The 18,319-nt window shown below is 53.5% G+C and overlaps 1 protein-coding gene across 1 annotated transcript in view; it reads right to left on the bottom strand.

The window, feature by feature from the left end:
• Positions 1-594: 594 nt before the first annotated feature.
• The window catches only part of LOC131421307 (sodium- and chloride-dependent GABA transporter 3-like), a 32,083-nt gene continuing 14,358 nt past the window's right edge, over positions 595-18,319 (bottom strand). Inside the window, exons 3-8 of the mRNA XM_058567972.1 lie at positions 14,244-14,356; positions 10,594-10,731; positions 6,476-6,578; positions 5,598-5,698; positions 4,568-4,738; positions 595-747 (exon numbers count right to left, since the gene is read on the bottom strand). Coding sequence (XP_058423955.1) covers positions 595-747; positions 4,568-4,738; positions 5,598-5,698; positions 6,476-6,578; positions 10,594-10,731; positions 14,244-14,356 — 779 coding nt within the window. The remainder of the gene's footprint in view (positions 748-4,567; positions 4,739-5,597; positions 5,699-6,475; positions 6,579-10,593; positions 10,732-14,243; positions 14,357-18,319) is intronic.

The following is an 18,319-nucleotide window of genomic DNA, read 5'->3' as shown; positions in this document are numbered from 1 at the left end:
TCCCCATCTGGGAGGGGGGAAACTGAGGCCCAGGGAAGGGAAGGGAGTGCCCAAGGTCACTTAGTGGATCAGGGCAGAGGGGGGCCGCAACCCAGGAGTCCAGGGTCTGGCAGGACCTCTGTGGCACAGCCTTGCTGTGGGCAAACCCACCCTGAGAGGTTGGGGAGGGAGGGGGCTGCGATGGTCAGGGAAAAACAGGGGACATGGACTGGGCGGTTAAAAGGCTGACGCCGGAGGGCAGGCAACGCTCCCACCCCACCCGCCCCACAGCCAGAATATAAAAGTTTGACCATATAATACATTTCTTCCTAACCCCTAGAAAACACTGGTTAAAACCATCCTAGCACGAGAAGATTCTGCTAGGCCCTGTACAGTAGTATCTCTTCGTAATGTTACTTACATGATAACTGGGGGCGAGGAGGGAATACGACTTTAAACCCGAGTGTACACGGCCACCTTAAAATTAACTTGTTAATAAATCCTGTGCAAAACGAGCAAGCCTCTATCACTAGGTGAAGTACGCGGTTCAGGTATTCACTTATACACATGGGGGAGGAGCAGGAGGGAGAGGCATCCGAGGCGGCGGGTGGACGCTCAGAAGTACGTCTCCTTCTCTGTGATGGCGGCAATGGTCCCATCGCCCTTGAGTTTGGCTTCACAGTCATTAACCGTCACCATCCGTGGGCCCGCTCCAAGCTTGCCCCGCATTTTCAGATCAGCGCTGGGGGTTGTCAACTTCCGGAATTTCTAGATAGTTGGAGAAGAGGAGAAGAACTGTCTGAGGGCAGCTTCCAGGGTCCTGGGGCCTGCCTCGGCCTCTTCCAACAGCACCACCATCAGAGCGAGGGCCGGGTCCCCAGCTCTGCCACTGAGAGCTCTGTCCTGGGTGACAAACTGACCTCTCTGGGTCTTAGTTTCCTCCTCTGGGAAATGGGGACAACGGAGGTAGCCACCCCTGGCGTTTGCTGAGTGAGGAGGTGGTGCGCGGAAGTGCTCAGCCTTGTACGTGGCCAACTGCAGGTGACCAGGACGGGAGAGCTGCGGTCAGTGCCGATGCCTCGCCCCATCCCTCCGGTGGAGACTGAGTCACTGCTCGGCCATCACTAGCTGTGTTGGGCAAGTCACCTCACCTCTGTGAAGTGGGATCACAGTACCTGCCTGAAGGGCTGATGTGAGGGTGAGCTGAGGCACCTCTAGGGCTGTTCATACAGTGATTGCTGGATAAATGGGTACATATCCCAAAAAACGGATGTCATCACGCTGCCACCATCCAGAGGAACATGTGGTGGGTACCATGCTCGAAGATGGAAACCTTATCACTAACACCAACACTCACAGCCACAGCCTCACACCGCCTTGCACAGGGCTGGCCCTGGGCTGCGCAGACGGGATGGCTATCGTCCCTGCACTGACGAGGGAGCGGAGGCCACGGGCAGACTTCTGACCGGCTCCTGCTGCAACAGCCCTGCCCCGGGGCCCCACACCTCAGCTTCACGTGCACCCCCAGGCTCCCGGGAGAGGACGCCGGGCCAGGATGTGGGAGGTCCCTTCTGGGCATAAACCCTTTCCCCAGGAAGCCTGGGAAGACTTTGGGGTGGCTGGTTTCTCATGGTCAAGGTTCTGTCTTTTCGTTCAGATCCTGCCACACCTAAGGGGCTGAGCCGACACTGCCCAGGTGGGAACAACAGGGGGTTCTGCAGACCCCCGTGCAGAACACCTGCTGTGTGCCGGGCACAGGCTCCGGGGCCGGGCGCCTGGGTTTGATCCCAGCTCTGCCACTCAACTGCGGCAAGAAACTTTCTTCTCTGCCTCCTCTCTGTCACAGGGGTAACAACGGTGCCTGCCTTCCAGGATTATCATGAGGTTCAGGTTAGTCGACCTGGCCACAGATTAGCACAGATTATCCATCCTCACAGCAATTCTCCGAGCTAAGCACCAGGGACCCCAATTTTCCTTACAGATCCTTCCTGTCAGCTGGCGGAACATTCTGGAAATGGAGAGAGGTGAACTAACTGGCACAAGTTCCCTCAGTAAGGAAGCCTGGAGACCAGGTTTGACGACCTCCAAAGAATTCGCTCTGTGTGCCGGCAGGCGTGTGAGCATAGAGAGATGGAGGGGGTTCAGGAGAGCAGCCTCTCCTCCCTCCCTCCCTCCCTCCCTCCCTCCCATGCCGGGCCTGAGATAACCTCTGGAGGATTCTCGAGGAGACGCTGGGTATTTCTCAACGCCAAATGCCACTGGAAATTCGGGCAGTGGCCTGCAGGGGCCAACGATACGGTTTGGTTTCAGATTTAACCAACCGCCTTTGAGCTACATTCCCTTCAGGAGCCGAGGAGCCTGACTTTCTCTGGGGGCACAAGCAGGCCTGGGAAAGGGACCTCCCTCTGGCGGCTCCTTCCGACAGCACGCGTGGCTTTTTCTGGAGCACAGGCCCCTCGGTGGGCCGGGTGAAGCTGTCAGCTGGCACTCGCATCCGCACCGCTCCCATCCCCTCTGGCCTTGTCCTGGGAGGCAAAGGTCAAACCCCTGAGATCGCTGGGCTGTGGCGCTGGGGCAGAGACAGGGCCCTGAGACGAGTGCGGCCAGTCCAGCAGAGGACCGAGGCAGAGAAACTCAGGGGATGAGAGCAGAGTCCTGAGTTTCTGCTCCACCACCCAGAGGCTGTGTGCCCTGGGGCAAGTTGCTTCACCTCTCTGTGCTTCAGCCTCCTCATCTGTGAAATGGGGACAATAAGAGCCTCTACCTCAAAGGACTGTTATGAAGACGAAATGGCTTCGTGTTTGTAAATGGCTGAGAACAGTGTCTGGCACACAGCAAACGTCTTGCTAAGTGAGTGAGAAGGTGACTCAAACTGTGTGGTGTGCCGACCGGTGGAAAGGGGAGTGAACAGAGTGGGTGCTCTGGAGGAGGGCGGCCGGGCTCTAATCCAGTCTGCTACACAGACACAAACCATATGATTCCACTGACGGGAAACGTCCGGAACACACAAGTCCAGAGACAGAGAGGAGAGTCATGGCTGTCTGGGGGTGGGAAGAGGGTCAACTGGGAGTGGGCAGGGATCTTATGAGGGTGATGAAAATGTTCTGAAACTCACTTATGGTGATGATGGCACTACACAGGAAGTCACTAAGAATCACTGAATTGTATACTGAAATGGGTGAATTTTATAATATTTAAACATACCTCAATAAAATTGTTTCAAGAAATTTGGTTTCCACTATGGAAAAGAGTATGGCACTTTCTCAAAAAATTAAAAATAGAACTACCATATGATCCAGTAATTCCACTTCTGGGTATTTATTTGAAAGAAAGGAAAACAATAACTCGAAAAGATATATGCACCCCCATGTTCATAGCAGCATTATTTACAGTAGCCAAGCCATGGAAGCAACCTAAGCGTCCATTGATGGATGAATGGATAAAGAATACACACACACACATATACATACAATGGAATATTATCCAGCCATAAAAAAGGAAATCTTGCCATTTGTGACAACATACATGGAACTTGAGGGCATTTTGCTAAGCAAGATAAGTCAGACAGAGAAATACAAATACCACATAATCTCACTTATGTGTGGAATACAAAAAAAACAAAAACAAGCTCAGAGATAAAGAGAACAGACTGGTGGTTGCCAGAGGCGATGGTTAGAAAGTGGGTGAAATGGGTGAAGGGAGTCAAAAGGTACAAACTTCCAGTTATAAAGTAAATAAGTCATGGGGATGTAACGTACAGCATGGTGACTATAGTTAATAATACTGTATTGCATATTGGAAAGTTGCTAAGAGAACAGATCTTAGCTCTCATCACAACAAAAAAAATTATAACTATGTGTGGTGATGGATGTTCACTAGACTTATTGTGCTCATTTCACAAAATATACACATATCGAATCACTGTATTGTACCCCTGAAACTAATATAATGTTATATGTCAATTATATCTCAATAAAGAAAATCCTGTTTACTAATTTTTGCCTGTGATGCTCATTTTTGATTGAGTGATGATTTCTCTGAGCTTCAATTTCTCCATTACATGCAGAAAATGATGCCAGCACCCCGGTTTGCTCTGAGGACTCAAGGAGATACAGCATGTAGAGAGCTGGCACAGTGATGACATGGGACAGGTGTCCCCAAATGTCAGACCCTCCCCTCTGCCCTGGGAACGGGGTCCTCAATGAATTAACAGGACAGTAAGAGGTAACAGGTGCTCGCTCTCGGTCCCAGGTTCCAGGCTAAGTGTTTTCCCAATATGAACCACTGAGTCCTCAGGAAAACCTCTGTATGGAAGCCAGGGACTGTGGTTGGCCCCATTTTACAGATGAGAAAACCGAGGCTGAGCTTAGTGAAACTGGCTCGACCCAAGGCCCCACAGAAATGCCTCCACACGACGGTAATGATGAACACCTGTCACGGAGGAGCTGTCCCTGGCTTCCCTGAGCGACACATGGGGGCACGTTCTCATCACATCATTGCCCAGAGGAGGGAGCCGAGCCCCACGGCCTCGCCATGCTCACCAGCCCTCCCGGGCAGAGCCAGGCCGGCACTCCCCCGGCCGTCTCACCTGGGGCAGCGTCCCCTCTGTCTTCCACACCTTGATGAAGGTCCAGAGCGGGATGCAGAGCATGGAGGACAGGGCCATGAGCCAGCCGATGCCGTAGCCCCAGGCAGGGTAGGTGTAGATGTTGTTGTACTTGAGGGGCTTGTACTTGACCAGGAAGAAGATGAAGATGCCCTGTGGAGAGACGGGCAGAGGTCCCGGGGGCCGGACTCCAGCCCTGCTTAACCCCGAGGGACCCAGGGGTGGGTCTGCGTGCAGGAGGTCGGCAGGGAAGAGGGTCGACCCCACGTGACAGCCTCGGAGAGGCAAGGCCCTGCCCCGGGCCACAGGGAGCTCGAGGCCCGTCCCGCCGGCATCAGAAACGCAGGGAATGGGCCCCCACAGATCCCGGGACCTCGCTGGGGCTGTGAGACCCTCATCAACCCCCGGCAGCCTCGGCCCAGCCTCTGCCCGGTCAGGAATCAATTTTTATTTTTTCCTAGCTGTTTCCCAGGGCTGGTGTCAAAGCTGCCTTTCACAACTACGATGGTTTGTGAAGACGCTTTGACATACTTGCAGGACCAAGAACTGAGTGAAGAGCAGTGGGGTTGTTCTCGTATTTAAACATCTGCTCACAAAGGCCTCCTCGTGGTCTGCTCTGAAGGCAGGCGAGAGCCCGACTTTACCCCCAGTTCTGCTGCTTCCACAGCCAACAACAAAGCCGAACGGGGCCTCCGGCACGATCCTCCCCCCGGGAGGCAGGTCCCAGCCGCCTAATCTGCGGGCACAGACTCTGAGAAGGGAGGTGGCTTGCTCGTGGTCACACAGCAACCCAGTGGCAGAGCCGGGCTCCCAGTGAGGCCCTCTCTCGCCCAGCCCGGAGACTGTCCCCACGACTCAAACTGAGAAAGGTGTCAGGTGCCCTGGACTTTCTGAACGCACAGAGCGTCACCCAGGGGGCACCATCTCCTCAGTTTCGGCCTTGGCCAGGCTTGGGCTCTAGAGCGGAAAAGTGGGTGGGTGGGCTGGAGGCGGCTCCTGGCAGGGCGCTTACCGCACAGATCCCGGGGGTGACGACCTTCCAGCACCATTTAATGAGCGACAACGGCCGGTAGCCAATCATGTCTTCAATGTTATCACAGAAGCGGTTGCTTCCTGTCCAGAAGAAAACAGACAGGCACACACACCCAGAGAGTTTCTGTACAAGACTCAGAGGAAAGGCTAGGAGGGTCTGCTTTCCCCGCCCAAGACAGACAAATTGTGGCAGGGATCTTCTTTATCACTTAAAAACTACGCAGATGTTACATGGGTGAGGTTTCAGAACAAACTGCAGCAGGAGGGATTCTGATCCGATACTGGGGACACCCCTCCTGACCCTGGGCAGTGAGGCCCAGGAATGGTGAGGAGGTCCTGGGAGAGAGGTGGACAGCAGGGCCACCCACTCTTCGAGAGGTAGGGCCAGGGGTTGGCTGACTTGCCAGGGTGAGGGTCTGGGCTCTGCAGGCGAGGGCCTGGCTGGGCTGCTAATGAGCGGGGGGCCTGCAGGGCTGTCTGTTCCCTCTCATGCTCCAAGTGGGAGTGTCTGTGATCACAGGGCCCAGCATCCTCATCCCCTCATTCAGTCTGGGGAGCGGATGCAGGGCCGGGCACTTGCGGCTGCTCTGCCTACTTCCTCTCCTACTTGGAGACACGCTGATAACCACCCCATGTTACAGACGGGGAAACCGAGGCTGTGGCAGAACGACGGGCCCAAGGTCACAGCGCCTGAGCCCAGAGCCCCTCCCTGTGATGCAGGGTTGCCAGAGCAGGCAGGTCTCGCGACACGTGGGAAAGGCCAAGGAGTCCCTGAGGGGAAGGAGGGAGGACACAGATGGAGACAGGCCACAGAGAACGGGCGCCCACCCGGCCCCAGGCACCACGGCCTCTGCTCACCGTACACCCAGCCGATGCAGATGCACTCAAAGATGGCCACGAAGAGAAGGCACATCCCGCTGGCGGCGTACGAGTCAAAGAGCTGGAAGATGTACATGCCGCCCTGTGGGCGGGGACAGACACACGGACAGGAGAGCAGGGTCAGCTCCGCCCTGTGGCTACCGCCAGCCAGGAGTCACTGCCACCAGGGCACACTGCTTCTCCCCAGCACCCCAGAACACTGCACCCCCGCACCTGGGCGACCCCCCAGACGCCACCCGCGGCGGGCTGCTGGGATCACCTTGGTCTGTCTCCTCTCTCTCCCCAAATGCCAGAGACAGCACCGACGACCAGAGACTAGAGGTTGGCCAGCCTCAGCTCCTCTCCCGATGGTTCGAACAGCCTCCCACTGGCCTCCCTGCCTCCAGCCTCGCCCTCCCCAATCCTTGCTCACACCAGTTTTCACACGGAGCTTTCTAACGTGCAAATCCAACCAGGTCACTCTACAGTTTAAAATTACACCTTGGCTTCCTTCGGCCTGCCAGTCAGGGCCGCCCTCCTCACTGGGCTTCATCTCCCCTCCTACCAGCCACCCTCAACAAGCTCCCTCGAACAGACCAAGGGACAGTCTCACCTCTGTACCTGGACACAGGCTGTTCCCTTTCACTTGGCAAGTTCCTTCAAAGCTCAGCTCAAATGTCACCTCCTCCAAGAAGCCCTCCTGGACAGCCTCATTCTTCCTTTGGGCCTCCACAACATGTTTTATGGACTCCCAATTTAAAATAAAGTGTCCCCCTGGCAGCTGCTCTGTTAGCACTGAGCTCCCGCTGGGAAGGCCCGCGCGCGGGTCCTCTTCGTGTCTCCAGCCCTCATCGCAGGGCCTGGCTTGCAGTAGGACCTCATTAAGCGCAAACTGAATTGTGTGGAGTGAGAGACCCATGGGGGAGGAACTCGACTGGCTTGTCCACAGCCGTGTCCCTGTCCTGGCCCAGGACTTGGCTCACAGTAGGTGTGCAGTCGATCTTCATGGGATGTGGGAAGGACGTGAGCCAGCTCTGTAATACACAAATCTGTGACGATTAAGTTCAGTGGGAGGCCCGGGAGGTGAGCTCAGCTGGCCAAGGTCATCCAGGAAGGTTCCCTAAGAGGGAGGGGGTGTCTGGGTGGGCAGAGGAGGGGAGTCCAGCTGCAGGTGTGGGGAGGGGGCATCTATAACGAAAGTCTATATAACACAATGAGGGTCCTCAGGGGGCAGAAGCAAAAGCAGGGGCAATAAAAGTGCCAAAGGGAGGGAGGGTCAGGTAGGGGAGGCACTCTGAATGCCAGGACGGGGTTGGGAAGCCAGGACGAAGCCTGGACAGCCTCCTGTGTGTCTACATGGGGGCTGATTTGAATTAAGCTGCCTCCCTGCACTCACACAGCCCCCAGGACCTCCCTCTATCATGCGAGCCCACACATCCCGGGACTGTGTTTCCTCGTTCATCTCTTCAACTAGATCGGCAACATCTCAGTACCCACAGGGCCAGACAGATAACACAAGTGAGAAAAGTGGGCTGGCTGCGAGACAACAGAGAGTGGTGGGGACTATGGCTAACTGGAGAGTACAGGCCCCATTTGGCCACACAATTCTGGTCAATTGTTGCTGGGGGACACACGCCCAGGTTGCAGCCAGATCTGCAGATTTTCTGGAAGACACCAGAAATCCAGATTTTCATGAGAAATCTGTTTGTTGACAATCTTTTCATGTTTAAAAAAAATACAGTAAACAAAACGCCAGATATCTGGGCTGTATCTGGTCTGGGGCCTCCCACCTGTGACGGATATGGTAGATATTCGGGTCTGCGAGGGTAAGGAGCAGGTCTGAGGCTCCTCGGTGACTAGCAGCGGGCTTGGCTTTCTCAGCTAAACCACCCTCCTAATTGTTCTCCTGGCTGCCTCCTTCCACGAACATCACGCATTTAAGAAAGAATGAGGGGGCCGGCCCCGTGGCTTAGCGGTTAAGTGCGCGCGCTCCGCTGCTGGCGGCCCGGGTTCGGATCCCGGGCGCGCACCGACGCACCGCTTCCCTGGCAATGCTGAGGCCGCGTCCCACATACAGCAACTAGAAGGATGTGCAGCTATGACATACAACTATCTACTGGGGCTTTGGTGGAAAAAAATAAATAAATAAAAATTATAAAAAAAGAAAGAAAGAAAGAGGGGGCACCCTTACGTACTGCTCTCCAAGCACCAGGCTCTGTTTTAACTGCTTCCCACGTCTCAATCCAGTCGCTCCTTCACAGCGCGATTTCAAGGCAGGCACTATTTTACCCCGTGTTCATATGGGGAAACTGAGGCACGGAGCGCTGAGAACACGCCGCAGGTCATCCAGCTAGCCGGGCGCGGGGCTGAGGACGGAACCCAGGCGGCCCTGGCTGAAGCCCACGCTCTCAGCTACCCAGCACACCGCCCCCGGGCAGAAGCTCGTGGCCTGTTTTTCCCTGGAGCTGAGTGTTAAGTGTCCCTAAATGAGGGACAGGAGCCCGCCAGCAACAACAGGGACGGCCGAGGCCGGCACAGCCCACTTGGCCCTCTGGACTTCTCCGGCACGACGGCTCACAGATTCTCCTCCACGGAGGAGGGAGCCGGCATGCGGAGCCCCAGCACCGCTGATTAACGGTCTGGGGCAGCCAAGCGCAGCCCCTGACGGGCCTGCGGCCACGAGGCGCCCTTGGGCAGAGCCGAGGCCCCAGGCGGAGGGCGGACACGAAGACTGCGAGCTGGGGGCGCCCAGGGCCGAGGTCCAGGAGGGCCCACCGCCCGTCGGCTCTGAGCCGGGGACGCCCACCCAGCGCCTGCTCTTCTTGTAGCCCTGCCCCTGTCTGCCTCTTAAATGCATCAGGTTAACCCCCCAATTCGTACGTGACAAAAGACTCTACGTTGCGTAATTAATCAGCACTTAACGAGGCCCTGGTTTCCCCGTGTGGGAAGAGGCGAGGTGGAAACGGGAAGGACCGCACCTTTCATTTGCCGAACGCTGATTATCACTCCCATTAATGTGACAATGACTAGGAGCAGTCATAACACCAGCCACCACACACCAGTGCCGCTCTGTGCCCTGGGGGCCTGGCCCAGGGCAGGCACGGAGCCGAGCGAGGCCAGTTTCTGTTCTCGTGGACCTTGGGGTCTGATGGGGCAGACAGGTGGACAGACGGTCATTGTAATGGGGGGAGGGAGGCCGGGCTGGGCTTGGAACAAAGTGCTGCAGGGAAGGAAAGCAAAGGAGGCTTCCAGGAGGAGGCGGTGTTTGGTCTGAGACATGGAGGATGAGGAGGATCAACAGACCTCCTTACTTCAGTATCACAGCAATTGCTTTGACGGATCCTCAGTTCCCCCATTTCTTTCCATGTTTCTTACAAAACCTCTTCTTGTTTCTAGGCAACAGTTTTTTTTTTTCTGCTTTTTAAATTAATTTTCTGAGTGTGGGGAAAAAAGATATCTAATCTCATCTGCCCAAGACACTTGAGGCAGTATTTATTAGACAGGATGGCTGCACGAGGGGAAAGAAACATGGTTTTATGAGACAGTGTTAATTTGGGGGGGTCACAGTGAACCCCTCCTCACCCACAGGCCCAGCAGAGACGAGAAGAGGGGTACACACGGAGGGCTGGGGCTGGAACTCACTGCACCTGAAGGTGCCAAATTTCATCACGTGTGTCTATTCTCAGTGATGCCCCAGAAAAGCCTGCTCTGAACTTTAGGCCAGTAACAACTAGTCGAGGGGTCCATGGCTGACACTGTCCCCTTCACCCAGAAGTTACTGTAAGGGGTGGCCCGGGCATCCAGATGCTCACGATTACCAGACAAACCTGGCATGTCCCTCTGTGAGTTACTCCCCTCTGGTAACGAGAGCAGTGACCCTTAGCTGAGCATCCACACATGCGAAACACTGTGCTAAGGGCTTGATGAGAACTTCCATTCGCTTCACAAGAACCCATTAGGAAGATGAGAAAACTGGGTCACAGGGGACTCGGCGCGGCCAGGTCACACAGCCAGTCGATTTCAGAGCTGGAGTTTGACATCACCGCCTAATCCAAAGCCCAGACACTTAACTCGCGTGCCACCCTGTTCACACCACTTACCCTGTCCACACCACTCACCTCTGTTAACATCACGAGGCCCAGAAAATAGGAGACGATCGACAGGGCCAGGATGAGCAGCTCCCGCCGGTAGCCCCTCCGGAAGACCTTGGGGTACATGTCCACTACAGCGGTCACGAGGCTTTCCACACACACAAACTGCACGGGGTAGACGTGACGGTGTGAGGCCCAAGAAAAAGGCAGTTCTCAGCGGCCCTCGCTCTGGGCCAGCACAGCAGGCCTAAACCCCAGGCTTCCCGCCCACACTCACTCACACTGACGGGGGCCCGATAACAACAGTCCCGGCTCTTACAGAGCTCCAGCAGGCCCATTTAACAGATGAAGACACTGAGGCTCAGAGAGGGGAAGCAACCTGCCGAAGATCACTCAGCAAGGAAGTGGCAGAGTCAGCACTTGAGCCAGGGTCCCCTGACTCGAAAGCTAGCACTTTTTCTTTCCCCTGTGCTGCCTGTCATGCATCTATGTGCTGGGCTCTGCTCTGGGGCTGAGGATTTAAAGGAGGGCCAGCCCCTGCCCGGGGGCAGGACGGGAGTCTGGGACTGTCCTGAGAGCTCAGTGCTCCGTGGGTGGGGGGCTCTGGTCAGTCTGTGTGGGCTCTGGCAGTGTGTGCGGCCAGCCTCGATTTGCTCCTGCTCCAGGATGGTGACAGCTGCCCCGCCCTTTGCTTCTGGTGGACGAGCGCCCCTCTGCCGGTGCAGGGCAGTCAGGCGAGCCCACCCTGGCTCTTGTGTTTCCACCGAGTCTCCGGGCCCCGGGCAGACTGTGCAGGCTTAGACGGCAGAGCGTGAGCCGCCAAGTGTCTGCACCACGCCACGCTGAGACAGCGCCAGGCACGTGGTATCAGTTCCACTCCTATTCACCCATCAACACCCAGCCCAAATGTCCCAACACACCAGTCCCCCTCCCCGGGTTCTCCTGAGGCAGATCTCCTACAGGAGCCTGTCCCTGACAGAACAGGACAGAACAGACCCTCCCTCTCCTCTATGCCCAGGCCATGCCCCTCACCCCGAGGGGTCTGTGCTTGCTTAGATCTGTCTCCTTACAAGAAGGTGAGACTCTGCAAGGCAGGGGCCATGTCATTGTCATCTATTACCAGTGGCACAGAGGAGATGCTCAGAAAATGATAACTGAATAATAATAATAATAATAATAATGGCAAACACATGGTGTGTGTTGTGTGTCAGGCCCTGTTCTAAGCAGTTAACAGATATGAACGTATGCAATCTGTATGCGGTAAGTAGTATTATTACCCTCATTTTACAAATGAGCACAGGGAAGCATAGGGGGGTAAGCCCCTGCCCAAGGTCACAGAAGGATGACACGGCAGAGCCTGGATTTGAACCAGGCAATCTTGTTCCAGAGGACGGGCTTTAACCACTGCGCTGCACGCTGGGAGGGAGAGAGGAGGGGAGGGCTAAAGGATTCTTTTGCTGGTCACCATGTGGGGGCACCTCCCTTCCCTGAAGCCATTTCTTGGCCCAAATCCTTTCTGATTCACTTCTACCTCCTTAAGAAAGGTATTTCTATCCTCACTGTGCAGACAAAGGGACTGCAGCACAGTGAGGTGAGGTGACTAGCCCAGAGTCACACAGCTGGCAAGAGTCATGAAGGCTGGGACTCAAACAGAGCCCTGCCTCACTCCAAAGCCCAGACGCCTAGCCTCCCCGCTGCCCTGCCTCTGCCGGAGGCTGGCTGTGCTCATCCTTTCTCCAGGGTCCCCAGGGAAGGAAGGAGACAGTTCAGGGGAGGCTGAAGAGACATCAGAGCACGTGGGCTAAGGAGCAGACAGACCTGGATGCATATCACTCAGCACCTCTTAGTCTGTTTCTTCCTCTGCAAAATGGGGGCAACAAGAGGGGCCCCCAGTCCCTGTGGTTATCGTGATGGCGACCCGAGGACACAGCCCAGGCACATAGTAAGCGCAGCACACGTGGAAGTGCGTGCGTCGCCCTCTGTGCCCGACCGCTGGGCCCCCGGCCCCCATGCAGACTGAGCATCCCAGCCTGGGTGCCGGCCTGGCTCAGCCCGGGACTCGCAGAGCTGAGGCCCAGCCCCAACCCCCTGCGGAGGCGGCCCTGTCTCGGTCACGCACAAGCTGCACATCCTCCGGGGCTCCCCCCGCCCCCCAACAATCAGGAGAAGATCATGGGCAGAAACACCCGGCGTCGCAGCGGCTCGACTTAGCGGTTTCTGAGAAACCGTCAGGGGAGGACACTGGACGTGGCTGGGCTGACAGACACGTGGGCCGCGGGGCTCGGGTGCTCAGTGCCTCGCCCGAGGTCACGGGGGGCGGGGCGGGCAGCACCTCGCCAACAGACCTCAGTCTGCGCGCAGAGCCGCCGCTTCGGCGGGAGGACGTTCTCTGGGGTCTCAGGGCAACGAGCCGCGACGCAGCAGCAGGGCGAAGGGCAGGTTTCTGGGAGGGAGGAGCGCGCAGGCCGCAGGACTCGGGCTGGAAAACCAGGGAGGGGACTGCAGGAGAGCGGGGAGGGCAGGCTGGGGTGCGTTTTCCAGGGCGAGAAGACGGAAGCGCACGCATTCGAGTGGAGATAAAGGAGGATGTGCACAGGTAAAGGGCCAGCTCTAACTCCAGCCCTCGCGGAGGAAGGCAGGCTGCCGAGTGGAGGCCGGGTCCGAGGGAGCCTTCCAGACGAGGACGAGAACAGAGCCAGGCGGTGGACGTGGGGGGCGGGAGCAGGTGGCGGTACTGAGGAGCCCTGTGGCCGCTGGGGCACGTCACGGGGGCCCCAACACAGAGACGGAGGAAGGAAGAAGAGGGGCTTTTCCACGTCCCCGGGTCCTCCGTGACTTGCACGGGACAGGGACACGCGCTGGCGCTGGCGGGGTCCTCGGACCCCAGGAACCACAGCCCACTAGCTGGGAATCTCTTCCGCTTTGCCAGGTGGTGCGCTTGGGCCGAAGTAGTTTAGCAAAATGGAAGTATTTAGCAATTTTTTAAAAATTTGGATTGGGAGTTGGGAATTCCCGGTGTTAAAGAGAAAACCACAAGCCCAAAATGGTGTCGCTTGTGCTAAAGCCCATAATGCCAAACTTAGATTTAATACCTAACCTAATTGCAGTTTCACACTCGCCCAGAAAAGTAATCTTAATCAACCAGTCTGGAATTTTCCCGTCAGCACCAATGAGGTAATCCGTCATGCAGGCCCTCTGCATCCCCTGGAGGAAGAGGAGACAATCTACATGATAAAACCCTTGTGGTCCCTTTCCCCCAAAAAGATGCCCTTGCCTAAAAATAATCCTTTCTTTTCTTTCGCTAATAGCTCCCTTGCCCTACTCTTCTTCCTATGAAGACCTTCCACTCTGTACAACCCCTCGGAGGGCATCTCTCTGCTTGCTAGATGAGATGCTGCCGATTCATGAATCGCCTAATAAAGCCAACTAGATCTTCAAATTTACTCAGCTGAATTTTGTTTTTTAACACAGATGAGGAAAAGTGTTTGGGAAGATGTGGAGGGACCCGAGCAGACGTGTTTGGGGGTGACTGTGGAGACCAGCAGGTGGACGGGAGGGTGTGCTGGAACGGTGGGGGGCCCTGATGACCAACACCAGGAGGTGGTGGCTAGGCCCTGAGCCACTCCTAAGAGCAGCGTCTGGTCTCCCCACCCTCCCAGCCCGGGGAACCCCCTTACCTGGCTGTCCAGGCCCAGGAAGATGAGCATCATGAAGAACAAGGCAGCCCACAGCGGGGAGAGGGGCATCATGGTGACAGCCTTGGGATAAGCGATAAAGGCCAGGCCGGGGCCTGGAGAGGGAGGAGAGAAAGGTGCTGGGTGGAGTGCAGTCCCTCGTTCAATTATTATTTTAATCCATCTGTGTACTGAGTGCTTCTGTTGTGCCAGGCGCTGTGCCTAATTCTCACTCAAATCACTTACATCCCCCAGCCACCCTATGCAGTTGGTACTATTATGATGCCCATTTTGCAGATCAGCAAGCTGAGGCATAGAAAGGTGAGCAAGGGTCGGGATTCAAACCCAGGGTGGTCTGACACACAGACCTTCCTCTGCACAGACCCATCTCTACTGTTCTCACCGAGGCCAGGTTCCTGTTAAAATGCAGGTTCTCAGGCCCACCCCAGAGCCTCGGATTCGTCAGTCTAGGGTGAGACATGGACCAGGTTCCCAATGAGTCCAGCATAGGCAGTTAGGAATCCAGGCTTGGAGAAACGCTGGGCCACCCAGGACGCCTCTTCCTTTGGGGTCCTCCCCTCATTTCCCAGGGCCACACTCACTTGTTTTGGCTGCTCCAAATAGAGGGCTTGGTTAGCACGTCCTCAGGATGAGCTTTATTTATGTCAGGGGAGAGGTCCCTGCTGTTCTAGCCCTATAGCACAGAGGTCAGGGGTACAGCTCTGCAGCCAGACGGCCTGGGTTCAAGTCTCTTTACCGTGATCTATAGCTTAGCTGAAAAAATGAGGATAATGAAGTCCTGCCTAATAAGGTGGTTTTGAGAGTTCAGTGAGATGATGCAGAATATGGAAAGCACTTAAAAAGGTAAATGCTTAATAAACATGAGCTCTGATTATTATTTTTTTACCTTAAAAGCAGCCTTATTAAAGTCTACCTACAATAAGCATTCATTTTAAGTGTACAGTTCAATGAGTTGTGAAAAGTGTGTACCCCCAGACAACCACTGCAGTCACACATGGAACATTTCCATCGTCCCCCTGGGCCCCTCGCAGTGCCTCCACCCCCACTCCCTGTCTTCACCCTGGGCAACCATTGACCAGATTTTTTTTTTTTCACTTTAGAGTAGCTCTGCCCACCTTACCTAGGAGTGAAATTGCTGGGTCCTATGGCAATTGTATGTTTAACTTTCTAAGAAATGCCAAACCGATTTCCTAAGTAGCTTTGATAATTTTACACTCCTACCAGCAATGTTTGAGTTCCAGTGGCTCCACATCCTTGCCAACACTTGATATTGTCAGCCTTTTAAATGTAGTCATTACAGTGGGTATGAGGTGTTATACATCATTATGGTTTTAATTTGTATTTCCCTGATGACTAACCATGTCTTCACATATCTTTATTGTCCATTCATATATATTCTTTTATGAAGTGCCCGTTGAGTGTTTGCCTTTTTTAGGGGCTGTCTCCTTTTTACTGAGTTGTGAGAATTCTTTATATATTTGAGATATAAATCCTTTACCAGAGCAGTGTTACAAATATTTTCTCCTCATCTGTGGCTCGCCTTTTCATTGTCTTAATGGCATCTTGTAAAGAGCAGTAGTTTAAAACTTTCCAGTTGTTTGTTGCTAGCATCTTAAAAATACAATTGATTTTGGTTTATTGTCCTTTTATCCTGTGACCTTACTAAGTTCACTTGTTAATTTTTTCTGTAGGTTTCTTAGGGTTTTTTGTGTGGTTAAGCATGTTGTTTATGAATAACAACAGTTTTTATTCTTCCTTTCCAATCTTAATGTTATTTATTTTTCTTGCCTTATTGCACTCTTTAGGAACTCCAGTCCTGTATGGAACAGAGGCAGAGGCAGCACACATCCCTGCTTTGTTTCTGATTTTAGGGGAAAGCATTCAAAACAGTCAGGAGGGCCGGCCCTGTGGCTTAGCGGTTAAGTGCGCATGCGCTCTGCTACTGGTGGCCCGGGTTTGGATCCTGGGTGCGCACCGACGCACTGCTTCTCCTGCCATGCTGAGGCCACGTCCCACATACAGCAACTAGAAGGATGTGGAACTATGACATACAACTATCTCCTGGGGCTTTGGGGGGAAAAAAAGGAGGAGGATTGGCAATAGATGTTAGCTCAGAGCCGGTCTTCCTCAGCAAAAAGAGGAGGATTAGCATGGATGTTAGCTCAGGGCCGATCTTCCTCACAAAAAAAAAAAAACAGTCAGGAAATTAACACTGGTGCATACTATTAGTTAAACTACAGAGCTTATTCACGTTTTACCAGTTTTTCTCCTTATGTCTTTTTTTCTGTTCCAGTATCCAGTCCAGGATTCCACATGCACTGCACGGTTGTGTCTCTTTAGTCTCCTCCAATCTGTGACAGCTCCTCAGTCTTTTCTTGTCTTTCACGAGCTTGACATTTTTTTGTGTGTGAGGAAGATCAGCCCTGAGCTAACATCCATGCTAATCCTCCTCTTTTTGCTGAGGTAGACTGGCTCTGAGCTAACATCTCTTGCCAATCCTCCTCCTTTTTTTCCCCAAAGCCCCAGGAGACAGTTGTATGTCATAGTTGCACATCCTTCTAGTTGCTGTATGTGGGACGCGGCCTCAGCGTGGCCGGAGAAGCGGTGCGTCGGTGCGCGCCCGGGATCCGAACCCGGGCCGCCAGTAGCAGAGCGCGCGCACTTAACCGCTAAGCCACGGGGCTGGCCCGAGCTTGACATTTTTGATGAGTACTGGCAACTATTTTGCAGAATGGTTCTCAGTGTGGGTTTGTCTGATGCTTTCTCATGATTAAACTTAGGTTATACATTTTTTGGCAAGAAAACCATAGAAGTAATGTTGTGTCCTTCTCAACATACCATATTAGGGGGTATATGATGTCAATCAACCTTATTACTAGCAATGTTTACCTTGATCAGTTGGTTAGGCTGGTGCCTGCCAGGTTTCTTCACTGTCAAGTTACTCTTTTTCTCTTTGTAATTGATAAATATTTGGGGAGGAAATTTGAGATTATGAAAATATCCTGTTTCTAGTCAAACTTTTACCCATTGATTTTAGCATCCATTGGTGGATCTTGCCTGCAACAATTATTACTCTAGTGTTTGCCTAATGGTGGTTTGTATTTTCTTCATTCCTTCTACATTTACTAATCAGCATTCTTCTGTAAGGAAGAGTTGTCCCTTCACACCTATTTCTTTCTTTCTTCAATTTTTATTTATTTCAGTATGGACTCCTGGGTATTTAGTTTATTCTCTGGGTCATAATCCAATACTACCATTATTTATTTTGCTGTTCAAATTCTTCCAAGTTTGGCCACTGGGAGCTTCTCTAGGTTGATTCCTGTGTCCTTCTGACACGCCTCCATCCTTTTTCTGAGCACGTCCTTATCTTCCGGCACGACAAAATGCTGCACCTTCATCTCGTCCTCGACCTGAATCAACTGCTTCTCCAAAGGGCTCTGGCTCCTTTTACTGGAGAATGGTGTTTAGACACCAAGATCTGGCCACTGGGGATGCTCACTGCTGCTGGAGTCTCATCGCTCAGAGGCCTTCTAGCACACACAGCTAGGAAATGCGTGTATCTATGTTTACCTACATATACACACACAGATATTTCTATATCTATCTGTATACGTATTAAAACCAGGAGTTCATGCTGATATCTCCAATTCCCGTACAGTCCTTCTAGCTTCTCCACTTTCCTTATTTCTCAGTGAAAAACCTGGCACTAATTATCTATATTTACTTGTTTGTTCAATCCTACATACACCAGTTACAGAATTGCTAACCCATACCCCTGTGCTACCAAGAGTATGTGCAGTGATTTTTATCTAGCCTTACAGTATCCAGTCAAAATACTGCTTCCGGAAATTTACTCAGCTTAGTTCTTTTCTTCCCCCATTCTCTTCAGTGTGGTTACAGTATTCCCCTGTAATACAGCTAAGTTCATTTATTTGTACTCCATTTTGGGTTCTACCCACAAAAAGTAACTGTTTATTTATCTTGGGTGGTATGTGCAACATTACGTGGTTCTAGGAGTCAGAGCTAATGAACAAAGATATACTCAGCAAAGTGTTGCT

This window comes from Diceros bicornis, chromosome 2 (assembly GCF_020826845.1).
Source record: "Diceros bicornis minor isolate mBicDic1 chromosome 2, mDicBic1.mat.cur, whole genome shotgun sequence".
Lineage (NCBI taxonomy): Eukaryota > Metazoa > Chordata > Mammalia > Perissodactyla > Rhinocerotidae > Diceros > Diceros bicornis.
Note: the sequence above shows the minus strand (reverse complement) of the source record. Positions and strands in the feature narration are given on the sequence as shown.